The following is a 27,182-nucleotide window of genomic DNA, read 5'->3' as shown; positions in this document are numbered from 1 at the left end:
AGGTATATATAGGAGGAAGAAGTAGGTCGGTGGAGCCACAAGGGGCCCATGAGGGTGGAGGGCGCGCCTGGGGGGGTAGGCGCGCCCCCTACCTCGTGGCCTCCTCGTTTGTTGCTTGACGTCCACTCCAAGTCCTCTGGATCACGTTTGTTCCAAAAATCACGTTCCCGAAGGTTTCATTCCGTTTGGACTCCGTTTGATATTCTTTTTCTGCGAAACACTGAAATAGGCAAAAAACAGCAATTTGGGATGGGCCTCCGGTTAATTGGTTAGTCCCAAAAATAATATAAAAGTATATAAATAAGCCCATTAAACATCCAAAATAGAATATATAATAGCATGGAACAATAAAAAATTATAGATACGTTGGAGACGTATCACGTGACGCCAAGATCCATAGTGCCACAGGTATAGCGGAGAATCCGCTTGACGGCAGCCCAGTGAACATCTCGAGGAGCATGCATATGAAGGCACACCTGCTGCATGACATACTGGATCTCCGGTCGAGTCAGAGTGAGGTACTGGAGAGCACCAACGATAGACCGATAGAAAGCAGCATCCGAAGCAGGAGAACCATCCGTTGCAGAAAGCTTGGCCTTCGTATCAACAGGCGTAGCGGCGGGCTTGCAGTTAAGCATGCCGGCGCGCTCCAGGAGCTCGTGAGCATACTTCTGCTGATGAAGGAAGAAGCCATCCGGACGGCGCACCACCTCGACACCGAGGAAGTAGTGCAAAGGACCCAAGTCCTTGATGGCGAACTCAGCGCGAAGATGAGCCAGGAGCTGACTGAGGAGACCAGCCGTACATGATGTCAGGATGATGTCATCGACATAGAGCAGCAAGTAGGCCGTGTCAGAGCCCTGATGATAGACGAAGAGCGAGACATCCGAGCGGGTAGAGCGGAACCCAAGCTGGTGGAGAAACGCCGCGATGCGCTGGTACCAAGCGCGTGGAGCCTGCTTGAGTCCATACAAGGACCGCAAAAGCAGGCACACGTGGTCGGGAAGCGCCGGGTCCACAAACCCGGTGGGCTGCTGGCAAAAGACCTGCTCCTCGAGGTGACCCTGGAGGAAGGCGTTGGAGACGTCCATCTGGTGCGCCGGCCTAGCACGGGAGACCGCAAGGTGGAGAACCGTGCGTATCGTGCCGGGTTTGACGACCGGAGTGAAGGTGTCGGTGAAGTCGATGCCAGCACGCTGTCGGAAACCACGAACGACCCAGCGCGCTTTGTAGCGATCAAGGGTACCATCAGGACGGAGCTTGTGTTTAAAGGCCCACTTCCCGGTAATCACGTTGGCGTGCCGGGGACGGGGAACAAGCTGCCACGTCCGGTTACGTAACAGGGCGTCAAACTTGTCGTGGAATTGTCACGGCAGATGTCCTAATGTCAGGACTTAGTCATGAGGCCAACGCATCTATGTAGTAGCTTGAGAGGGGTTGAGCGGAATCGAGAGACGCAACACAAGACGAGGATTTAGACAGCTTCGGGCCCCGGGAAACATCATCTGGTAACAACCCTACATGCTGTTTGAGGCTAGGTCTCATTATGATCACGAGGGAGTCGCCGGTAAACCGGCTCTTTGTGTCTAGCCCTAGAGATTGTTTCTTTTTGCTTGTCTCTTCTCCCTCTTTGGGGAGCCCTGCCCCTCCTTATATAAGTTGAAGGGGCGGGTTACATGTGGAGTCCTACTAGGATTAGGACTAGTCTATCTCTAATACAAACCGGATACAAGTCCTGGTCTTAACTCCTTGTAAGGTAAATATTCCTCATGCCTGTCCTCTTAAACCGGCCCACCATAATATGAACCGGCCTTCATGAACCGCCCATTGGGCCACCGGGTCTTGTCGCTCCTCTGACCCGCCTGCCGGATTACCAATGAATCGTAAACTGCCAGGTCCAAACGGGTCGCCAGTGAATCGTCAAGTCTCAGCCGGGTCTGAAGTAAACCGCCAAGTCCGGCCGGGTTATACCTCCGGCCGGCTTACGCCGCGGGGTATATCCCCGACATTAGCCCCCAGTTTAATTTGGATTTATCCATGTTAAACTAATCCTGTAAAACAAACACAAGAACAAATTTGACAGATTATGCTCCGGGTTAAGAATTCTTGTAAACCGGCATCTGATCATCCTTAAGTCCTTGTCATTTCCTCCTTCTAGAAAATCCGGGTCAACAAGCTAGCTTCATACTCAATTTGCTGACATTGGTTTCTCACAGAGAAATATTGTGAAGAATAATCCACTTGAGTCGGCTTCCAAAGCGCCGGTTTAAGAAATATGGGTCTTGAAATACTCATCTGATATTCAGCCGGTTTGAAGATATAAAACTTGCCGGTTTAATATTACCAAAATTACCGGTTTGTAAATATGGATGGCACCGAGTCATAATTGTTACCGACGCCGGGTCATAATTGTTGCAGACACCGGGTCAATCTGGTTTGCTCAGAACTGAGAATTTGAAGATTTTTCTCCCTTATATCCATATTACCTGTAGCCCCCAAGTCTTGAGCAGAACAAAGTGATGGCTTAAGACTTGTTTCCATATAATTACTGCCACTTTGAAGAAATCCATGTTGTTCATCTCAGCCACTATTAAAAACTGAATACTCCATATATGTAGCCCCCAAGTGCCGGGTCCTTATGCAATAATGAGCAGGGACTTTATAAATATGATCATGTAGATTTGAACAATAACGTGTAGCCCCCAAGGGCCGACTCAGTAAGATAATATTGAGCTGGTACTTTATATATACTTCTTTGAAAAGAACATCATATAATGTAACCCCCACCATGGGGCTTGAATTGTTGACAGGAGCAATTGGTAGCCCCCAAGGGCCGGCTCATTATGATGTGATGAGTCGGGTCTTCAATAAGGCCAATAAAAAATGACTTTGCATTAGCCCCCAAGTGTCATGGTGCATGCTTGCAGCGACATGAGACTTGCATGTAATCTCAATTTGAATAATGTAGCCCCCAAGTGCCGGGTCGTAAGCCTGCAGCGACTCGGGACTATTCCTTCCATTGTAGAATAAATCATATCCTTTGATAAAATAATAGCCATTGCGCTAAAGCGACTTTGAAAACCTCAATAATACCGGTTATTAATAACCATAATAAAATCCAGTCATGTTGGCTATTCAAGATAATATAATCCGATATGAAAACCTTATTCATTCAATATCATAATGAAAATTCAGCCAAGTTTGGCTATTTGAATAATATAACCCAATGATTTATAAGAGCATGATTCCAATGGCGCAATCCAAATATATACTGGCGACTTATAGTCCAAAGCCAGGCCGGTTTAATAAACACCGGATAATTTCTCATCATATACTGGCGACTTATCGTCTTAAAGCCAGGCCGGTTTAATAAACACCGGATAATTTATCATCATACTGGCGACATATAGTCGAAAGCCAGGCCGGGTTAATAAACGCCGGTGATTTATAATCATGCTTTATTCAACCTGTTTCTGCATACAACAAGTTTAAAGTGTCCTGGCGGTTTACCGCCGGATGGGTCATAATGCCCAACATATAACCCGGGTTTATAACCAAGGCTGCACTTAAGAATAACCAAATATGAAATATATCATACCTGTGACATTGAATCACATCGTTGGTTTACCAACTTTTTGTAGTAAGGGTGATAACCCCAATCTTGAGTATTGATAACTCCTTCCATATTGTGCCGGTTTATGATAAAACCGTGCCGGGTTGTGATAAACACCGGATTAACCATATATAATACTGGCGACTTGTAGTCAAAACCAGACCGGGTTGATAATCTCCGGATTATGAATAATCATATACTGACAACTTGTAGTTGAAAGTCAAGCCGGGTTAATGAACACCGGTTTAAAAACATCACAAATCTTATCAAAAGAAAGAGAAACTTAGCAAAAGGCAAATAAAACCGTTGTAGTCGAGGCTTTTCACGGGCTGCCAGGCCCTAAATTTGACAGCAAAGAATCCCCAAGCAACATTGCGAGCTGTGCTCAGTGGGTGCCTATGTTTGAGCTGTTGTTTTACAACACTCTCTTTGGCCCCGGATTGATGTGGCTTTGAGCCGATCAAGAGGTGTGACTGTGGTTCGGATACGACCAAGCCCCCAAGTGATGCTGTGGCATTGCGCCGATCAAGAGGTGTAGCTATGGTTCGGGTACGACAAAGCCCCCAAGTGATGTTGTGGCATTGCGCCGATCAAGAGGTGTAGCTATGGTTCGGATACGACCAAGCCCCCAAGTGATGCTGTGGCATTGCACCGATCAAGAGGTGTAGCTATGGTTCGGGTACGACCAAGCCCCCAAGTGATGCTGTGGCATTGCGCTGATCAAGAGGTGTAGCTATGGTTCGGATATGACCAAGCCCCCAAGTGATGCTGTGGCATTGCGCCGATCAAGAGGTGTAGCTATGGTTCGGGTACGACCAAGCCCCCAAGTGATGCCGTGGCATTGCGCCGATCAAGAGGTGTAGCTATGGTTCGGGTACGACCAAGCCCCCAAGTGATGCTGTGGCATTGCGCCGATCAAGTGGTGTAGCTATGGTTCGGATACGACCAAGCCCCCAAGTGATCAATAATATGATAAGCCAATAAGGCATGATACCCATGTTTGAACCGCGCATCATGGCAGCAGGTCCTCTTTGGCATCCTTTAACTTTTTGCAAGAGATAAATCCTTCTTGAACCGGGATTTTGAACCGGATATTGAGAGCTTCAAAGCTTTGTGGGAGACATCTTTCCCTTGAACCGGATTTTAAACTGGAATCTTCATTTTCAGCCGGAAATTTTCTGACGGCCTTTAAACTCAAACTTGCGAGAAGTTAATTCCTTTTTGAACCGGACATTTTCAAACCGGATTTGAGAGCTTCAGAGCTTTGTGGGAGAACATATTTTCCTTGAACCGGATTGTAAACCGGATATTTGAGAGCTTCAGTGAGACTGACTTCCCTTGAGCCGGATTTTAAACCGGGATCCTTTCTGATAACCCGAAACTTCTTCATTGAGCTGGGATCTTGTAACTGTCATATACTTTCTAAGCCGGAAATTTTCTGACGGCCTTTAAATTTTCATCAATATAACAATAGCCATCGGGACCGGGTTATCTCCCCTCCATCGTCCCGGGGTTCTTAAATTTGCTGAAACTGGCAAGATTTGCTGAATCATGTCATCGTAGCCCCCGAGTCTCAAAGGTGACTCAAGGAGTTGTTGAGATTCTCCATATTTTGACCGTGATATAAACCGGCATAACTTGTATATCATTGGTGTTGATAGCACGATGTGAATCCATGGAAGGTTGAGGTGACTGCGGCGGTTTATAAATGATCTGTATGAGCCGTGTCAACAACTCGGCCAATGGTTCCTTCCAACTGGCTATTTGAAGTTATCCAAACTGTAGTGGCGGCGACTTGCGTGCCTGCCCATTGAGCTATCCAGTGCAGACGGCGGTTGATAGTATATGATAATTTGCCTCCAATTTGTTGAAAGAAAAACTGGGCTACCCAAGCTGTGACTTGCTTTATATTCAATAAACAGCTCATGCAGATAGGTGTGGCCCGGCGTGTTGATGTAGATCAGGCCACGAGAGACGGATGGTAAAAACGACCACAACATCTGAGGCGGCACAGAAAGATGAACCGGCCGTGGCGTTGTAAGCCGGTGCGGACGGGCAAGTTGTCCTCCTTGCCGGCGTGGTCGCGAGAGACGGCCACGGCGTTGTAAGCCAGTGCGGGAGTCCGTTGAGTAACGACGACCACCTGTGCCAAAATATGTTGGCGTGCCTCCATCTCCGCGGTATAATATCACTTTTTGTCATAAATAATTGCCCTGCATAAACAATATTGCAGACCAAGGCAAAGATAAACTTGTTCTTTAACAAAAACAACATGTGCTAATAAAACAAACTTGGATGGATATCACCTGATTTGTTTGGACGATGGATGATCCATTTATCGCGACAGAGGTGGCTCAAGTAGACCAGCGACTCAATATAGTTCCGGCGGCTCAGGCAGACCGGCGACTTAATATGACCCCGGCGGCTCAAAGCGGCAAGGGCAGCTCAACGCGGCTCCGGCGGGTTGATGTAGATTAAGCTGCACGGGCGGCGACTTGCGCACGTATCCATCCAGAACATGGCACGAACGTGCTAGCGCAAAAATAATATTGGCGCACGGTCCGTGGTGACACCTTTGTAATAAATAATGGTCACGAAGAGCGGCTCGAACGGAGGACGGTAACGGCGATGGCTCAGAGGTGGACGCCGCATGGACGTAGTCATCCGAGGCGTAGCGCGAGCTCGGGCGAAAAACACCCGTACGGGCACGGGTGACAGGACCGGCCACAGGCGCCGCGGGCGCCAATGTCGGGGGCGCTAGCGCCGCGGCTGTAGGAGGCGCCGCATGCGGGGGCGCGCCTCAAAGCCAGGGGCGGGCCAAGAGAGGCGCGCGAGCGCCCTGGGAGAGGCGTCGAGGAGCCCGCGTCACTGGTGGCGGGAGAAACAGCTGGGGGTACCTGGTGAAACGGAAACACATGCTCATCAAAGTAAACGTGCCGGGAAATGAACACACGGTGGGAGACAGGATCGTAGCACCGATATCCCTTGGAGTTGGAGGGATAGCCGATGAAGATGCAAGCGACAGAACGAGGTGCGAGTTTGTGAGGAGTGGATTCGGCAACGCTAGGATAGCAAAGGCACCCAAAAATACGCAAGCCATCATAAGATGGGGGCGTACCGAAGAGAAGATGGTGAGGTGCATAGTTCCACCGTGGGCGGCAAGGGCGAAGGTTAAGGAGAAGAGAAGCAGTGGCGAGGGCGTCCGGCTAGAAACGAGGCGGCACATTAGCATGGAACAGGAGCGTGCGAACGCAGTCGTTCAGAGTGCGAAGGACGCGTTCGGCTCGACCGTTCTGCTGGGAAGTATACGGGCATGTGAGACGAAAAACTGTGCCGTGGTGCGACATAAAAGTGCGGAAATCAAGGTTGTCGAACTCTTTCCCATTGTCAGTCTGAAGAGCAAGGATGGGACGCCCAAACTGCGTGCTGACATAGGAGTAAAAAGCCGTCAAAGTGGAGAGTTGTCACACCCACGATGCGGCTATATCTCCCACGTGTCGAGGCACGACTTAGAGGCATAACCGCATTGTGGTTTTGTCGCAAGAAAGGTCATCTTCACACAATCCCATGTAATGAACAAGAATGGGATAAAGAGTTGGCTTACAATCGCCACTTCACACAATACTTAAATAAATCATACATCAATCAGGGTACACACATAGGTCCGACTACGGAACCAAAATGAAAGAAGACAACCCCAATTGCTAGATCCCCGATCGTCCCAACTGGGCACCACTACTGATCAACATGAAAAGAAAACATAGTAACGACCACGGTCCTCGTCGAACTCCCACTTGAGCTCGGTTGCGTCACCTGCACTGGATGATGTTTTAGATGGAAAGGGCAAGATGAAACAGAAAAGAAGATGAGAAGAAGGAGTTCACAAAGATAACAAGCACACAACAAAGCTTCGAGATGCAAACCAAGGCATTATGCTCATGATGCAATTGCAACAAAAATGACATAGGCAAAAACACAAATGATGAACATGATGCAAGACGCTAAATATGACAATGGCACTCATCATGACCATGACATAAACATATAGGAATGAAATATGCAAAACAATTATGACTATGCAACAAACATAAATAAACACACGACAACAACGAAAATAGAAGGAAGGCAACTAGAGCAACGGTCTCGGGGCGTCACAACACTCCTCCACTAACAAGAGATCTCGTCCCGAGATCTTAGGAATGAGACGGAAGGGGAAAAGGAAGAACAAAGTTGCTTCTTGGAGAAATGAGTGAAACAAAAGAACCTTGAGAGGTTAGACAACTGCAAGGAAGAATACAAAGAAGATGAACGACGTTGAAAACACTCCGTTACAAAAGAGGAATAAGGAACATTACGAGAATCTTGTAGGATGAAAGACATGAAACATGAGCTCAATGAACAAGAATGAATTCGGAACCACTCCGGCTAAAAGAGATAGAAAATGAATTTGGGCAACACTCCGGTTAGAATAATATAGGAAAGGAATAAGAACAAAAGAATTCCGGCAGCACTCCGGCTGACAAATTGAGGAATAGAACATGAACTTCACAAGATGGGATGACACTTGACGAGATGAACAACACAATGCCTCCGGAAGAATTGACAGAATAGAATGAAAAGAACAGATAAACGAACAACAACTTCCACCATGAATGAATTCGATAGCATCCTTAGAAGGAAGGTTTGAACGGAGTTGTTGAGGAATCAACAACAAAAAGAAAAAGCTTGTAGTGGGCTTATGGAAACATCTCAACATTATGAGGTGACAAACGGCCACTAAAGGAAGCCATTGGTTTGAGTGAGAGCACCAAGGCGATGAAAAACATCTTTCACCAAGAGGATAGGAGAAAACTTGGATCATTGATAAGCACCATAATAGCAACATTCCTTAGGGAAGGCTTTAGGTGAAACATGACACAAGATAAATCCAACGAAGAGATTATTATGAGTTGAAACAACTCATGGACGAAGAAAATATGATGGGTTTAAATATCTCATTCTTGACAACTTGTGAATCATGAAACATGAAGAAAATAATCAAGAATGACATAACACCACCTCAAAAGATAAGAGAGAAAGAATTGCACTTCGGAATGCAAGATGAAGAATGCTTGAACTCCTCAAAACAAACATGTGTTGAGCACCATGTTTATTTTGAAGTATGGCTTGACGGATCTTAACTCTGAGAGAAATCTTGAAGAACAATTGAAGAATGAAAAGAATCCTTGCAATGATTTAGATGGGGCTTCGTGCGAGTTAACTGAGAGGGATTGGAACTCCGGAAACAAAAGGTGAACAACTTAGCACCGATAATTGATATCACGAATGAACTCCAAAAGAAGGGATTAAACACTTGGATGAAACAAGAATAAGAATTACATTATGTGTATCCTTCACCAATTTAAATTGATGACAAGCAACAGATCTTGCATACTACTTATTCTCATAGAAAGGATTAAGATAGATATTGCGCAAACTTGTGAAGGTCTTCATCGAACCACCGGTAGGATTGAAACAACGAATAAATTGATATGATAACGAAGGAAGAGAAAATCTTGAACGAACCACCGCGAGAATTGAAAATGAAAGTAGCAAAGGCACAATTCAACGGAAATAATTAGAAAATGAATGAAGATACTTGACAGAATTTAGATACACGAGAACGAAGAGATCATGAACTAATTAGAGGATATTTGAGTGATGCACCGGTATGATTTGGAGAACGAGAGCTGAAAGCTTGAATGAATAATTCTGAGATGATGGGCTCCGAAGAATCAAATTGAAAAGACTTTTGAAATGCTCCGGGTGGGTGAAAAGAATTCTCACAATCGAAAACAATTATGAGAGAATGGCATAAGCTAGAACTATGAATCTTCAAGAGAACGGACCAAGATTTAGGAGAAATTCTTCTTCGGTCTTCAAATGTTGAGAATGATGATGAGAAACACCATCAAGAATTATTGAGGCACTCCGGAATGAAAAATTAGAAAGGTTGAACCAACGATGAAAAGAATTTCAAAGCGATCTTGGAGAAGAAATATGACTGATGATAATTCATTCTTACGTTAAACTTTGCAATGAATTTGAGAATAACTCCAGAAAAATTAGAAGAGTCAGGTAAGATCCTGGGAAAAGACCTGTGGGTTAGGGCCCACTCAAAAGATACACCGTTGAATGATTACAAGAAATATTGCTTGAAAGAGAGATTACACCGGTTGAATTAAATGGCTTGAATGAAATAGCATCCTCAAAAGAACTTGAGTGCACTGAGAATGGAAACTTGAATCTTCTGAGATCTCTTCAACACTCCGAAACAAATGAATAGCACGCGAAGAATGATTAAGAGTTGCACCGGCATGAGAAAAACATTTGAAACAAGGAAAGGAATGTGACCAACATTGAAGGCTTGAATTTAGTCCACCGGAGAAGATAAAGAATGAAGAACGCTAAACTTGAAGCTCCCTTAGTATATTCATGAGAAATCACCAGATAAAAACATTAAAGGAAAAGAATGAAGAAACTTCAGTCAATAAAATGGATACTTGGTTAAGAAATCTGATTCCTTGAAGGAAAAGGGTGGGAGGGCGGGAAAAACAAAGGCACCTTGGGACGGATGAAACAAACACCGTTCAGAAAACTTAGAGTTGATCTTGCGGATGTTGAAAATGATCGGATCCACTTGAAGAGAAACACGCCGGTTGGAAAAGAATTAACATGACGACCTCGATGATCAAGAAGGATTAGTATCCACATAGAAGTATGAGAACACCGCTTAGGAAAGGTATGGAATCCACATTTGACTTCGAAGCAACTCGAATACCACAAATAAAACAAAACAAAGGATTGGGTCGCAGAATAAGCTGGAAACAAACATATGATAGATCCCATATCGTATCATGTGTGTGTTGGAAATATATCCTACGAGATACTTGAATTCCCACTGATGAACTCCCGAAACTTTCTGGTTATGCAATCTGGTGTTGGGGATACAGGGGACACAAAATATATCACCCAAACTAACAATCCCTAGATCCAGCTGTATCCATCCGTCAACACATAACCAAGAAACCTTCAGAAATCGTGTACCTCAACCTTCGAAAAGCATCCGTTATACGAGTTATGGCAATACTCCCGAACTCCCGCCCCAGTACTGGGTGGCGTCGAGGTGATCTCACCAACAACTGCATAAAAGAGATTTTCGATGTCGGCGAAACTCAGGTATTCCAGAACTGCAACGATAAAATTGTGACGACAACACCTCGGAGCTCAACTCCCCGGGACACTGCCACAACCCCTAAATGTCAGGAGGCACCAAGAACAATGTTCTCGTCACAAAACCATCGGAACGATTCCAAGATACCCGCGTGATCCTAAATTTTTTTTAGTGAAATTTGAGGAGAGAAGAGTCAAAACTTCTACGTCAGGAGGCCTCACCAGAGCGACGAAGGGACTGAGGAGTAAAAAGAATCCTACTCTCCGGTATATATAATTGTAAGACTCAAAACATTTTTGTTCTAGACTCAACAACGCCAGCGATTCGATCAAGCAGGGGGCTCCTAAGTCGGGGATGGCTCTGATACCAACTTGTCACACCCACGATGCGGCTATATCTCCCACGTGTCGAGGCACGACTTAGAGGCATAACCGCATTGTGGTTTTGTCGCAAGAAGGGTCATCTTCACACAATCCCATGTAATGAACAAGAATGGGATAAAGAGTTGGCTTACAATCGCCACTTCACACAATACTTAAATAAATCATACATCAATCAGGGTACACACATAGGTCCGACTACGGAACCAAAATGAAAGAAGACAACCCCAATTGCTAGATCCCCGATCGTCCCAACTGGGCACCACTACTGATCAACATGAAAAGAAAACATAGTAACGACCACGGTCCTCGTCGAACTCCCACTTGAGCTCGGTTGCGTCACCTGCACTGGATGATGTTTTAGATGGAAAGGGCAAGATGAAACAGAAAAGAAGATGAGAAGAAGGAGTTCACAAAGATAACAAGCACACAACAAAGCTTCAAGATGCAAACCAAGGCATTATGCTCATGATGCAATTGCAACAAAAATGACATAGGCAAAAACACAAATGATGAACATGATGCAAGACGCTAAATATGACAATGGCACTCATCATGACCATGACATAAACATATAGGAATGAAATATGCAAAACAATTATGACTATGCAACAAACATAAATAAACACACGACAACAACGAAAATAGAAGGAAGGCAACTAGAGCAACGGTCTGGGGGCGTCACAAGAGTGCATCCGACTTTCTGCGCAAAGGAAAAGTCCACACAAAATGAGAATAATCATCAAGGATAACCAGATAATATAAATAGCCCGAATTACTAGGAACTGGAGAGGTCCACACATCGTTATGAATCAACTGAAAGGAAAAGAAGCTATGGTGGTGGAGTTATTAAACGGGAGGCGAACATGTTTGCCGACACGACAGGCATGACACGTGTGATCCTCTATCTTATGACAACTAAAACTGAAACTCCTAAGAATATGACGAAGTGTGTCGGGGTTGGGATGACCCAAACGAGCGTGCTAGAGATCAACGCCGGCAGATAGAGCAACCGGTGTGGTGGTGGAGGTGGACGGCGAATGCACCGGATAGAGCTCGTCGAGGCTGTCACATCGGTGAAGTACCATCCTGGTTCGAGCGTCCTTGACACAAAACCCAAGCTCGTCAAATTCAACAGTAACAGGATTTTCACGAGTTAAACGACGAACGAAAACAAGGTTCTTAATAAGATGAGGTGACACAAGTATGTTAGACAAAGTAATAGGCATGGAATTAGAAGGAAAAGAAGTGTGCCCGACATGTGTGATAGGAAGTATGGAACCATCGCCGACAATGATGCGGCGGTCGGTGGTGACGGGAGTGAAGGAGGCAAGATTATTAGGATGAGCAAACATGTGAGCCGTAGCCCCAGTGTCCATGTACCAATCATCACCTCTGGTGTAGTTGTTCGGTGTAGGAGCGGCATGCTGTGCAGGAAGGAGCACCGGGTCCCAAGGCGTCGGCGAGGGGGACGGAGACGCCATGGGGAGGCCGAAGCCACCGCTTGGCAACGGTGGTGGGTACTCTCCAGACGGTATAGGAAGCAGCCCTGGCTGCGACTGCGGTGCCGGGTAGGCCGGATGGCCCGCCGGAAAAACCTGCTGGCCTGCTGACGACCCCCGCCAGTACGCGGGAGCCCCGTACACGGGCGCGTCGAACGACCCGTGCAACAGCAAGGGGTCGACGGGCAGAGTCGGCGCCGGCGGCGAGGCGATGACGGACTGGCCGGAGAGCGCCGGCGGTGAGCCGGCGACGTATGCCAGCGGAGGCAGCGGAGCCGTGCCGGGCGGCAAGTCGGGACGGGCTGGCGGGGCGACGCCGAACGCGCCGTAGGTACCGGCCGCTCCGTACGGCGACGGGGCTGCGCCGTAGGACGCCAGCGGCGGAGTCGCGCCAGAAGCCGCGCCAGAGGGCACCGGCGGCGGGACGGCAGAGGCGGCGGCGGACGGGCCGGTGGACACCATCGGGGCTGGCGGGCAGCCGGAGTGACGTGCGCGTGCTGGCGGTGCGGGTGACTTGGACGGCTCGGCTCACGTAATGGATCTTGTTGGAATCGGAAAAATTGTGGATGTGTACGTGAAGAAGACTAGTAGCAGACTAGATGGATGGATTGTAGAGATGAATAGCGACTGATGTACGTGGTAGTAGTAGCAACGCGGCTAGCGATGGATGGATGGATTGTAGAGATTGTACATGGATTTGGGAGCTAGCGGGTGGAGCAACGCGGCTAGCGGCAGCAGCGAAGCGGTGTGGGGAAAGTGGCGGGGCTAGCAAACGGGTGCAGCGCGGGTGATCGGATGCAGCAGCCAGCGATGCAGTGCTAGCGGGGCGATCGCGTGCAGCGGGGAAGGACGGGCGGGCGGCTAGGGCAGCACGGGCGCAGGGAGAGGAGGAGTGGCGGCCGGCGCGGGAGGCGCGCGAGCGGCGGCGGCGACGGAACACTACTAGGAAAAGGCTAATTAGTGGCGCACCTGTTTTGGCCATTAATAACGCACTATAGGTGTTTTTTTAGAATTTTTTTTAATTTAATTTTTTTTTTGTTTTTTTCTTAATCTCGGGTCAATATGCTTAATCTCAAGTCAAATCGCACTCCGTGGTCAAACTTCCCAGAAAGTCCGTGGTCAAACCGTAGGACGCCGGCGGCGGAGTCGCGCCAGAAGCCGCGCCAGAGGGCGCCGGCGGCGGGACGGCAGAGGCGGCGGCGGACGGGCCGGTGGACACCATCGGGGCTGGCGGGCAGCCGAAGTGACGTGCGCGTGCTGGCGGTGCGGGTGACTCGGACGGCTCGGCTCACGTAATGGATCTTGTTGGAACCGGAAAAGATTGTGGATGTGTACGTGAAGAAGACTAGTAGCAGACTAGATGGATGGATGGATTGTAGAGATGAACAGCGGCTGATGTACGTGGTAGTAGTAGCAACGCGGCTAGCGATGGATGGATGGATGGATTGTAGAGATTGTACATGGATTTGGGAGCTAGCGGGTGGAGCAACGCGGCTAGCGGCAGTAGCGAAGCGGCATGGGGAAAGCGGCGGGGCTAGCAAACGGGTGCAGCGCGGGTGATCGGATGCAGCAGCCAGCGATGCAGTGCTAGCGGGGCGATCGCGTGCAGCGGGGAAGGACGGGCGGGCGGCTAGGGCAGCACGCGTGCAGGGAGAGGAGGAGCGGCGGCCGGCGCGGGAGGCGCGCGAGCGGCTGCGGCGGAACACTACTAGGAAAAGGCTAATTAGTGACGCACCTGTTTTGGCCATTAATGACGCACTATAGGTGTTTTTTTCAGAATTTTTTTTCAATTTTTTTTCTTTTTTTCTTAATCTCGGGTCACTATGGCTTAATCTCGGGTCAATTTGCTTAATCTCAAGTCAAATCGCACTCCATGGTCAAACTTCCCAGAAAGTCACCCATCCTCACACTACTCCAGCCCAAGCACGCTTAACTTCGCAGTTCTATCCAACCCCAGCACCAGCTCACTTCACAAGCACCTGTTGATATATCTATCATATCAATCCTATTAAACCTTGTTGATGTCTAGGACTTTATTCATGTTCATGAGTGTGATGAAATTTTGAAAAAATATTTCAAACTTCCCGGTCATATTACGTATCATATTTTGAAAAAAAATTCGAAACCATTTTTTTTTCTGTTACTAGTGGCGCACCTAGCAAATGGTGCGCCACTAGTAAGTTTGAATTTTTTTTCCATTCCCCCCTCTAGATCTTAAAAGTCCCGTATCTTTTATTCTGTTAGGTTTTTGGGGATTCTAAAAATCTTGAACAAAGTTCCCCAGTTCAATTCGGATGTAACTTTTCGAGTAGATGATTTTTCATATAAAAAACTTTTTAATCCGAGCTCATATGCAAAAGTTATGCCCATTTTACTAAATTCCAGAGAGATTTTGCAAATAAAGTCGAAATTCATATTTGTAAATTTTCCCAACAACTAGACCACATATCACGTGGAAAACTTATTTTCTTTTATTTTTTGACATTTCCATTATTTTCTTTTATTTTTTTTAAAACTGAAAAGACGGTCCACAGAGGGGGGTGCATTTGGTTAGCAGTGGCGCACCAGGGGATAGTGCGCCATTACTAATTGACATAGTAATGGCGCACCTTTCGCACCTTCACAAAGTGCGCCATTACTATGTGTATCACTTGGTCAAACCTTGGTCAAAGTTAGTAATGGCGCACTTTGTGTAGGTGCGCCATTATTAAGTTTGACATAGTAATGGCGCACCTATGCAAAGTGCGCCATTACTAAGTTTGACCAAGGTTTGACCCAGTCATACACATAGTAATGGCGCACTTTGTACAGGTGCGCCATTACTATGTCAACTAGTAATGACGCACTATGCCCTGGTGCGCCACTGCTAACAATTTTTTTATTTTTTTCAAAACTAGTAATGGCGCATCACACACCAGATGCGCCATTAGTAATATGTCAATAATGGCGCACCTGTATCTGGTGCGTCACCGCTATATAGCAGTGGCGCACCACATACATGGTGCGCCATTAATGTCCATATTAGCTATATCCCTTTTCTTAGTAGTGGAAGGCTAGGGTTAAAACCCGGAAACTGATACCATGTAAAATATGTGAATTGCACGATGTATTGCTCTTTTTACATAGGCACGTATATATGATGTACAAAGGTGGGCCACGGACCTCAACTATATAAGGAACTAGGAGGCGGACCCAATACATAATATGCACATAACACATATATTCAACATATTGTCCGCCTATATGTCATCAGCTCAACTCAAGGGGAGCCCCTATTTGACGCGTTTTGCGTCAAAGCAGTGGCACACCACATATATAGTGCGCCATTAATGTTCATATTAGCTATAACCCTTTTCCTAGTAGTGGAAGGCTAGGGTTAGAACCCGGAAACTGTTACCATGTAAAATATGTGAATTGCACGATGTATTGCTCTTTGTGCATATGCACGTATATATGATGTACAAAAGTGGGTCACGGACCTCAACTATATAAGGAACTAGAAGGCGGACCTAATACATAATATGCAAATAACACATATATTCAACATATTGTCCGCCTATATGTCATCAGCTCAACTCAAGGGGAGCCCCTGTTTGACGCGCTTTGCGTTAAATTGGCGGCCTGACGCACAGGCAGGGACCCGACTGGGCCGGCCCATCTAATTCTACCGCGGGACAAAAAACATTGCACGAAAAAGGAAACGCGCGCGTACAAGCAATCGAACCAGAGACCAACTGCTTTACTATCACGAACTACTAGCCACTCGACCTAACGAGAACTATTGTTAATAGAGCAGTGCATCCCTTAAAGAACTAAGCATATACGTATATGGAACCGATATGGTATATATTGTAGCGAACCGAAAATAACTATTGTAGCAAATCTGAATTAGTTACTGAGTTGAACGTTTTTTAATGTATATTTTCAAAAGTACCAACATTTATCAAATTCCTGAAGAAACAAAAAACAGAGACAAGAACTTTTTTGAATATGCGAACATTTTTTTGTACTCCTGAACAAAATTTGGAAATACGAACATTTTTTCAAACTTGCAAACATTTTTTAAACTCCCGAACAGAATTTGAAGCACGGACATTATTTGATATTTGCGAACAATTTTTGAAACTACCAGACAACAATTGAAAATATGTAATTTTATTGAAATCACGAACAAATTTTGAAATGGCTACATTTTTTGAAATTCCCGAACAAAATTTGAAAATTAAAACAATTTTCTAAAAAAATTGAACGATTTTTTAAATGGAAAATTTATTTTGAAATCCTGAACAAATTTCGAAATGGGAACATTTTTGGAAACTCCCGAACAAAAATTGAGAATACAAACAAATTTCTAAAAAATTTGAATAATTTTTTAAATGGAAACATCATTTTGAAATCCTAAACAAATCTGAAAAGTTGTCAAATTTTTGAACAAAAGAAAAAGGAAACATTTTTTAGATGTCCGAACAGTTTTGAGAAGGAAATAAACTTGAAAAAAAAGGAAAAGGAAAGAAAAAGAAAATAGAAGAAACAGAAAAAAACAAAGAAAAAGTAAAAGGAAAAAAGGAAAAATAATAAAAAAGCTAAAAAACCGAAAAGGAAACAACACAGAAAAAATCCGGTTCAGGGAACCTTCTAGAAGGTTCCCAAAACCGGTTGGCCGCACCTGCGTGTAAATCACGAAGTGGGCCGGCCCATATTCGTCGCTAGCATCGCTGCTCCTGTGTGATTGCCCGACATCTTGCCGCAGCGAGCGGCGAATAGGGATTTCCCAACTCAAGCACTAATCCTCACCCACGCCAACACACCAACTCCACCAGGTCGGTCCATGTACCACCACCAAACCCTCTGCAACAAAGCAGCAAAGTATCGAGAGACCAAGCTCATAAATCATACTAGCGGGTCACTAGGTAGACATACGAAGCTCAGTGCTCACGACGAAGTGCGGAGGCGCGCTTCAACATGTCATCGTTGCCCGGGGACGACGCGAGCAGCGCTCTGCCCAGTGCACGGACTCCCACCACAGTAGTCGACGGCGACGTCGTCTTCTCCGCTGTCGCCCTCCTCTTCCTCGGCCTCGCCCTCGTCTTCGTTCTTTACCACTACCTCATTGCCAGTCGCCACGGCGTTCGGGGTGGGGCCGGGACGGCGAGGAGCGGTCCGCGCCTCGGCGTTGGCGCAGCTTCTGCTTCCGGCGTCGCAAAAGGTGTTGAGCTGGTGGTGCTACGGGCGCTGCCGGTGACGCTGTACCGTGCGAAGGACTTCGAGGATGCGCTGGAGTGCGCCGTGTGCCTCGCCGAGCTTTCCGACGGCGAGGCGGCCAGGTTCTTGCCCAAGTGCGGGCACGGCTTCCACGCCGAGTGCGTCGACCTGTGGCTGCATTCCCACCCCACCTGCCCGCTCTGCCGCGTCGATGTCGACAAGCCGGACGCCTTGCCGCCGACTCTACCTCCGGTGCGCCCTGAACCGGCGAATTACGCTACAAACCTGCCGACCAACGTGCTGTTCTGGGGATCCCCGGACGCGGTCACGACTGGAAGAACAGTCGGCGGCCCGAGCTCGTCCACTGGAGCAACGGCGGCGATTGCCATCGAGGTCCCGGAGGCCACGGAATCGGAGTTGGTGCCGCGTGATGGTGATGCCGGGAAGTCACAGGGTTTGGCGAGGATGAGGTCGATTAAGAGACTGTGGAGCAGAGGGATTCGTGAGGTTGGCGCTAGTAGCAGCGCTAGTTCTTGCCACCAAGCAACTGAGGGCAGCCTTGGTGTTGCCGCTGGCAATTTCGGCCCGTAGGGTCGGAAGATATCAGAGACTTGAGTTTGACTCTCCCGACAAACAGTTTTTGGGTCCTACTCCGATGGAGTACCTGGGGGACCTGATAGCTTGTCTTTCAGTTTATCAAATACTCCTATTCCAATGACGTAGTAAAACATGATCTCATTGTACATTTTCAATGAATGGTTTGATGGCAGAATCAGAATGGATACTAAGAGCATCTCCAACAGGCACCCAAAAACTGCTCCGCGCGCTAAATTTCTGATTTTTTGGCGCCGGAGAGCTCCAGCAGAAGCTGTAAGCGCGCAAAAAAGGGTTGGGCACGCGCTGAAAAACCTTATCGCGTGCTACAAATTTGAGGCGTCAGATTGCGCGCTTCACAATTTACACTGCGTGTTTTTTTGTGCGAGCGTTTTTGGGCATCTGGTAAATCAATGTTGGGTCCGACGTGCTAAAAATGCTACAGTGGCGCGCTAAAACTATTTTAGGGCACGAAACTTTTATGCGCCTGTTGGAGATGCTCTAAGCCCAAAAGAAAAGAATACTAAGATTATAAGGAAATTCAGACCCGTTAGTTTGCCGAATTACTCCCTCAGTCCCATTAAGAAACCCCCAATCTTATTTGGCGCCCGCTACGCCGGTTAAAGGTGCCGGCGCACACCCCCTCCTCCTTGGGCTTGGCCCATTAACTCTTTTTCTTTCGCAAATGTATCGTCGTGCGCACTTTCCTGTTCAACCTGTGTGGCGCTTGAACAAGTGAAGGAAGTTTCAACATCGAATGCTAATTCTGCTCCTGTCGAAAGGAGACAAAGGTGGCTGTCACCAACGACGGGAAGTGTCAAGATTAATGTAGATGCTGGGGTCTTTATAGATCACAACAGAGGTGCAACCGCAGCCATTTGCCGTGATAGCAACGAGGATTGCCTGGGCTCGTCAACACTAGTTATTCAAGGTCTTACTTCTCCAACAGTGTTGGAAGCTATGGTATGCAGAGAGGCACTAGCACTTCCTCATGATCTTGGTATGCAACACCTTTATATTGCTTTAGATTGTGAGGAGGTCATTAATCATATATTCGAGATGGAGTTGGAGGCGCGGATGGAGGAGTTATCAAAGAAATCATAGAGTTAGAATCTATGTTTAGTTCGTGTGTTTTTGCTCATGAAGCTCGAGCTTATAATTTTGAGGCTCATAAGATGGCTAGGCTAGGTGTTACCCTACCCCTGGGTAGACACGCATGGTTGAGTATTCCTCATGATTTATTTGTAATCCCTGTAAACATTACCATAGATGAATAAAGCATGCCTTCTTTGCTAAAAAAAACCCTGTGTGGCACTGCCTGCTCTTTTTTCGGCTTCTGGCCAGTTTTGGGGAGCTTCTAGAAGCTTCTAACCAGTTTTTTTATTTTTTTGGTTTCTGGACGGTTTTAAAATGTTTTTGCTTTCCTTTTTATTTTATTTCCCCCTTTTCTATTTTAAATACGTGAACTTTTTTAAATTTCATGAACTTTCTTCCTCAAACTCAGGAACTTTTTCCAAAACATTAATGTTTTCAAATGCATGATTTTGTTTTTAATTTCATGCACTTTTTTAAAAAAATGATTTTTTATAATTCGTGAACTTTTTCTTAAATTTACAGGAACAATAAAATCCGAACGTCAGATTTTAAGGATTTCCGGCCGAACGCATTCATAACCATGAGATTAGGCGCACAAATCTTGAAGCAGGAAAGGACGCCACGTCAGAAAAAAGAATCGTTCGATTCGGTAATTCTCGGCCCGAACGACTGCCTGCTCGCGTTCACCTGCACTCGGTCCCTACCCCCTTTCCTTATCTATTCACTCCCGGCAACCAACCACCAAAGTTACTCGTCTGAGGAGTGCGGCTCGACCGGGGGTGCTGCTCGCCTGGTGCTTGGTGGATGGGGGAGCGGCGTGGCGGAGCAGGCGGGAGCGCCTGGTGCTTGGCGGCTAGGGGAACGGCGAGGTGCGGTGGCTCCTCAAGGACAAGTGTTGAACATGTGTAGATGTACGTAGGTCTGAGTTTCGTATGCAGTACCTGTAATGTCTGTCTTCTTCTGTATGTACGTGTATCTTAGGAGACAAGATACCGGTCGCACCCCTTGTACCTATATATATGTGCTTAGTGCACGATCAATCAATTATCGATGCACCAAATCATTCTCTACATGGTGTCTATCGCAAGTCGATCCCCTACCGCTTCCGCCTAACCCTAGCTGCCGCCGCTGCGTTCTCCAGCCGCCGCCGCCGCCCCACGCCGCCGCCGCTCCCCTGCGCCGCGCCCTCCTCCCTGCCGTGCCGCCACCCCACGCCGCTGCCGCCACCCCGCGCTGCGCCTCCTCCCCGCGCCGCGCCCCACGCCGCAGCCGCCACCCCCCGTCGCGCCTGCCGCTCGCGCCGCACCGCCGTGCCGCTCCCTTCCCGCGCCGCCATGACTTCCTCCGGCTCTTCCTTGTACAACCCCTTCGCCGGGCCAGACCCTGCTAACATCCGCGACATCAACATCCACGACCGCGTCCCCGTCGTCCTCGATGCCACCGATGCCACGTACTTTGCGTGGAAGACGTACTTCTCGCTGCTCTTCCGCGAGAACAACCTCGTGGATCACGTTGATGGCTCCGTCGACTCCCGCGCCATGGTGGGCGACTCCGAGTGGACCGCGATCGACGCCACGCTCATCCGGTGGTTCTTCACCACCATCTCGAAGGACCCGTTTCACACGGTCGTGAGCGATGGTGATGACGCCCGCATCGTGTGGGTCAAGCTCAACGGCCTCTTCACCGACAACAAGCTTCTGCGCCGCGTTTTTTGCAGCAGGAATTTTTGACTGTCATCAGGATGATCAGTCTATCGATGACTACTGCCGCCGCCTGAAGACGTTGGCGCATGAGCTCTGTGACAATGGCGCCATGGTTGATGACGACATCCTCCTCAGCACGCTCACCGCCGTCCTCAACAAGGACTTCGGTAACGCCGCCTCCAACCTCTCCCTCATACCGGAGCCCTCCTTCCCCAAGTTCGTGGCATACTTGCAGATGGAGGAGCGCCAGACGAAGAGGGTCAAGAAGCGCGTGCAGCACCACACCCTCGCCGCCGGCACCTCGCGTGGTGCCCCTCCATTTGCCGCCCCGCCACCAGTCGGCGCCCCCCGCGCCTCCGGGGTTCTACCCCCTCCCGCCCGCACCCCCCGCCCCTCCCGCTGCCCCCAGCAGCCGCAGCAGGGTGGCGGGCGCCGCGACAACCGCCGCGGGGGCGGTCACAAACAGGCGCAGGGGGGGCTCGTCAGCAGCAGCAGCAGGCCACCCCGCCCTGGACTTACGGCACCAACCCGTGGACGGACGTCGTACATGCATACTCGATGCCGGTTCCTCGGGCTCCCACTTCGGGCATCCTTGGGCCTCGGCCGGCGAGCCACCAGGCGCTCTTCACTGCGCAAAACGCCGCCCCTACATCGGCTACAGCACCGCGCCCGCGCCTGCCTACGGTGCCGTGCCCGCCTACAACGCCTACGGCGCCGCTCCCGCGTCGGCCTACGGAGGGTTTCTCCCTCCCCAGGTGCCGCCGCCGTGGGACCCGACCCTCCTCGCCGCTCTACACTCGGCTCCGTCACCGAGTAACTACGGTGGCAGATGCGACTGGTACATGGACTTGGGCGCCACTGCTCACATGACTGCTCATCCCGGTAACCTCACGTCCGCCACCCCCGTTCATACCCCCACTCGCATCACCGTTGGTAACGGTTCCTCTCTACCCATTACACATGTCGGTCTGATACGTCTCCAACGTATCTACTTTTTCTCACGCTTTTCCTCTTGTTTTGGACTCTAATTTGCATGATTTGAATGAAACTAACCCCGGACTGATGCTGTTTTCAGCAGAATTACCATGGTGTTGTTTTTGTGCAGAAATAAAAGTTCTTGGAATGGAACGAAACCTTGCGAGGATTTTTTATATCAATAATAAGAATTTCTGGAGCCAAGACCCACCAGAGAGGGGCCCCTGGTTGGGCACAACCCACCAGGGCGCGCCCCCCTCTCCTGGCGTGCCCTGGTGGATTGTACCCACCTGGTGGCCCCGCTGACGACCCCCCTGATACTATACAATCACATTATTCCAGAAAAAAATTAGGGAGAAAGAATTATCGCGATCCAGGAGACGGAGCCGCCGCCAAGCCCTGTTCTTCCTCGGGAGGGCAGATCTAGAGTCCGTTTGGGGCTCCGAAGAGGGGGATCTTCGTTCTTTGTCATTACCAACCCTTCTCCATCGCCAATTCCATGATGCTCCCCACCGGGAGTGGGTAATTCCTTCGTAGACTCGCTGGTCGGTGAGGAGTTGGATGAGATTCATCATGTAATCGAGTTAGTTTTGTTAGGGCCTGATCCCTAGTATCCACTATGTTCTTAGATTGATGTTGCTATGACTTTACTATGCTTAATGCTTGTCACTTTGGGCCCGGGTGCCATGAACTCAGATCTGAATCGTTTATGAATTCATCATTATATCCATGTTTTAGATCCGATCTTGCAAGTTATAGTCACCTACTACGGTTATGATCCGACAACCCCGGAGTGACAACAACCGGGCCCACTCTCGGTGATGACCGTAGTTTTAGGAGTTCATGTATCCATAATGTGTTAATGCTTTGTTCCGGTTCTCTATTAAAAGGAGGACTTAATATCCCTTAGGTTCCAATATGGACCCCGCTGCCACGGGAGGGTAGGACAAAAGATGTCGTGCTAGTTCTTTTAATAAAGCACGTATGACTATTTACGGAATACATGCCTACATTATATCGATGAACTGGAGCTAGTGCCGTATCGCCCTAGGTTATAACTATCACATGATGAATATCATCCAACAAGTCACCGATCCAATGCCTACGAATTTATCCTTATTGATCTTGCTGCGTTACTATTGCTATCATCACTGTTACACTTGCTACAAATTACTGCTATCACTGTTACTGTTACCGTTGCTGCTGTCACTACTATCAAAACTATCAAACTACTTTGCTACTGATCACTTTGCTGTAGATAATTAATCTCCAGGTGTGGTTGAATTGACAACTCAGCTACTAATACCTTCAAATATTCTTTGGCTCCCCTTGTGTCGAATCTATAAATTTGGGTTAAATACTGTACCCTCGAAAACTGTTGCGATCCCCTATACTTGTGGGTTATCAAGACCTTTTTCTGGCGCCGTTGCCAGGGAGCATAGCTATATTTGTTGAGTCACTTGGGATTATTATCATATTATCACTATGAAGAATCTGAATGATCCAAAGACTAAGATTTATCCCTCAAAGACGAGGGGAGGTAAGGAACTGCCATCCAATTCTGCTTTAGATTCACCTTTTGTTATGAGTAAACTTGCAACACCACCACATGTTATCAATTCTGATTTGTCGCAAGTTATTGATGATGCTACTTCTACTATGAATGATGCTTATGATGATGCTAGTACCTTGCTTGCTAATGATGATGTGCCACTTGGTGAATTTCTTGATAAACAAATTGCTAGAGTTATACAACATGATGTTGTTGAATCTGATGATGAGCTTGAAATTGAAACTCCTGAAACACCTGCTAGAACTAGCCTTCCTAGATATGAATTGCCTAAGGTACCGGAAGGTTATTTTATGAGTGAATAAACAACTAGAGATATTCTTGCTTGCAATGATAGAGATGATCTAGAGCAATTACTACAAAAGTATAAAGAAAAATATCTGAATGCTAGAATGAAATGTGATCATAAGTTTGCTACTTCACCTATCTTTATTGATGATAAGGATTATGAATTCTCTGTTGACCCAGAGTTAATTACTTTGGTTGAATCTGATCCTTTCCATGGTTATGAAACTGAAACTGTTGTGGCACATCTTACTAAGTTGAATGATATAGCCACCCTTTTTACTCATGATGAGAAAACTCGCTATTACTTTATTCTCAAATTATTTCCTTTCCCATTAAAGGGTGATGCTAAAGCTTGGTACAATACTCTTGCTCCTGGTTGTGTGCGTAGTCCCCAGGGTATGATTTATTACTTCTCTGCAAAATATTTTCCTGCTCATAAGAAACAAGCTGCCTTACAGGAAATATTTAACTTTGTGCAAACTAAAGAAGAGAGTCTCCCACAAAGTTGGGGGAGGCTTTACCAGTTACTTAATGCTTTGCCTGATCATTCTCTTAATAAAAATGAAATACTTGATATCTTCTACAATGGACTAACCAATGCTTCTAGGGACTTCCTAGATAGTTGTGTCGGTTGTGTTTTCAGGGAACAAACTATTGCTCAAGCTGAAGAATTATTGAATAATATATTGAAAAATCATGATGGTTGGACTATTCCGGAACCACCGCCTAAACCCACTCCGAAGAAGAGGGGTATATTATATCTCAGTCCTGAAGATATGCAAGAGGCAAAGAAATATATGAAGGAAAAAGGTATTAAAGCTGAGGATGTTAAAATTTTACCTCCTATTGAAGAAATACATGGGCTTAATACACCACCACTGCCTAAGGTGGTAGAGGTAAATTCTCTTATGAAGTTCAATGATAATGATAATCCTCACAATATGCATCCTAGTCAATGCCTTTATGAGTTTGGAAACTATATTAGAAAACAAGATCACTTCAATGCAAATTTTATGAAACAATTGAAATATAATTCTGATATGATTGCTCGCTTGAGTGACTTGTTATTTAGAATATCAAATGATGTTGAGGTGTTGGAAAACATGCTTCTATGGTTCAAACTCAGTTAGAACAAGTTGCTAAATCACAAAGAGAACTGCTTGATGAAATGAATCATAATATGCATGACTTTGCTGTTAGAGTTGCAACTAGAGGAGGTAAAATGACTCAGGAACCACTTTATCCTGAGGGACACCCAAAAAGAATAGAACAAGATTCACAAAGAGCTAACACTAGTGCACCTAGTCCTTCTAAAAAGAAAAAAGAAAAAGAAAAATGATAGGACTTTGCATACTTCTAGTGAACCTGAAATAGAAAAACCCCTTGATAATGATAATGAAACTTCTATATCTGATGCTGAAACTCGATCTGGTAATGAACACTCACCAAGTGATAATGAAAAAGATAATGATGAGGTTCATGAAGACTCTCAACCAACCAATGCTAAAGAACCAGATAATGATGTTGAGATAGAACCACTTGTTGATCTTGATAACCCACAGCCTAAGAATAAAAGGTATGATAAAAGAGACTTTGTGGCTAGAAAACACGATAAAGAAAGAGAACCGTGGGTTCAAAAACCTATTCCTTTTCCACCCAAGTCAACTAAAAAGGAAGATGATGAAGAATTTGAACGCTTTGCTGAAATGCTGAGGCCAGTCTTTTTGCGCACTCGCTTGACTGACATCTTGAAAATGCCTCCTTATGCAAAGTATATGAAAGACATCATCACAAATAAGAGAAAAATACTGGAAGCTGAAATCTCCACTATGCTTGCTAATTATACTTTTAAAGATGGAGTACCTAAAAAACTTGGAGTTCCGGGAATACCAACTATACCTTGCTCTATCAAAAAGAATTATGTGAAAACTGCTTTGTGTGATTTAGGAGCTGGTGTTAGTGTTATGCCTTTCTCTTTATAGAAAAGACTTGACTTGAATAAACTCACACCTACTGAAATATCTTTGCAAATGGATGACAAATCAACTGCCATACCTATCGGTATCTGTGAGGATGTGCCCGTTGTTGTTGCTAATGTTACTATTTTGACTGACTTTGTTATACTTGAGATGCCCGAGGACGACAACATGTCGATTATCCTTGGTAGACCCTTCTTGAATACTGCAGGGGCTGTTATTGATTGCAATAAAAGCAAGGTCATTTTTCATATCAATGGTAATGAGTATACGGTGCACTTTCCGAAGAAACAATTCCAAGTGAATGGTATTAATGTTATTGAAAAATCTCCGACAATCACTATTGGAAGTTTTCAAATACCTCTACCTACTGTAAAAAAGAAATATGAAATGCTTATTGTTGGGTAAATGCATATCCCCATTGAGGTAACTTAGTGATTTACGAAAGTTCTTCGGTTTCATGCTAATCGAAAGTGGTTGTTAATGAGACCTGATCAACCTTATTAATGAATCATTTTTGAACGGTATGAAGTTGATGAATTTAGTAAGCACTACCTTCTGTCCCTACTTTTTATTCTCTGTTTTATTAGTTAAATAAAATAAAATGCCATGTTTTGTCTGTTTTCTGAATTTCCCGTGCAATAAAAAATGACCCAAAAATAAAAGAATGTCGTGAAAATTTTATATGATTTTTCCTGAATATTTAAGAATTTTGGTGCAAATAATACCAGAGGGAGGTGCACCAGGTGGGCACAACCCACCTGGGCGCGCCAGGACGCCAGGCGCGCCCTGGTGGGTTGTGGCCCCCACGTGGCCCCCCTCACTTATCTCTTTAGTCCACATCATCACTTACCTCCAGGAAAAAAAAATCCCCATTGCTCTCTCTCCCGTGTTCTTGAGCTCAAACCCGCGGATTTTGATCTCTTTGCTCGAAGCTCCATTTCCGAAACTGTTTCGGGGGATTGTTGCTTGGTATGTGACTCCACCATTTGTCCAATTAGTTTTTGTTTTAGTGGTTTATACTTTGAATAAATAGCTACTCTTGGTGCTGCTGTAGATGTGCTTGGATGT

The 27,182-nt window shown here is 46.5% G+C and overlaps 2 protein-coding genes across 2 annotated transcripts; both read left to right on the top strand.

The window, feature by feature from the left end:
* The first annotated feature begins 17,636 nt into the window (after nucleotides 1–17,636).
* Nucleotides 17,637–18,682, top strand: LOC109740546 (E3 ubiquitin-protein ligase EL5-like). Its single transcript, XM_020299599.4, has one exon. It carries the CDS (start codon nucleotides 17,671–17,673, stop codon nucleotides 18,499–18,501), a length of 831 nt encoding a protein of 276 aa, XP_020155188.1. The 5' UTR covers nucleotides 17,637–17,670; the 3' UTR covers nucleotides 18,502–18,682.
* A 2,251-nt stretch (nucleotides 18,683–20,933) lies between these two features.
* Nucleotides 20,934–21,329, top strand: LOC141041066 (uncharacterized). The gene has a single exon (XM_073507177.1). It carries the CDS (start codon nucleotides 20,934–20,936, stop codon nucleotides 21,327–21,329), a length of 396 nt encoding a protein of 131 aa, XP_073363278.1.
* The last annotated feature ends 5,853 nt before the right edge of the window (nucleotides 21,330–27,182 follow it).

This window comes from Aegilops tauschii, chromosome 2 (genome assembly GCF_002575655.3).
Source record: "Aegilops tauschii subsp. strangulata cultivar AL8/78 chromosome 2, Aet v6.0, whole genome shotgun sequence".
NCBI lineage: Eukaryota > Viridiplantae > Streptophyta > Magnoliopsida > Poales > Poaceae > Aegilops > Aegilops tauschii.
The sequence above is the reverse complement of the archived record's forward strand: the minus strand, read 5'-3'. Positions and strand labels throughout refer to the sequence as shown.

What these genes read in the sequence shown, in the direction of transcription:
- LOC141041066 (XM_073507177.1), top strand. Translation starts at nt 20,934, where the DNA reads ATGACTTCCTCCGGCTCTTCCTTGTACAACCCCTTCGCCGGGCCAGAC.
- LOC109740546 (XM_020299599.4), top strand. Translation starts at nt 17,671, where the DNA reads ATGTCATCGTTGCCCGGGGACGACGCGAGCAGCGCTCTGCCCAGTGCA.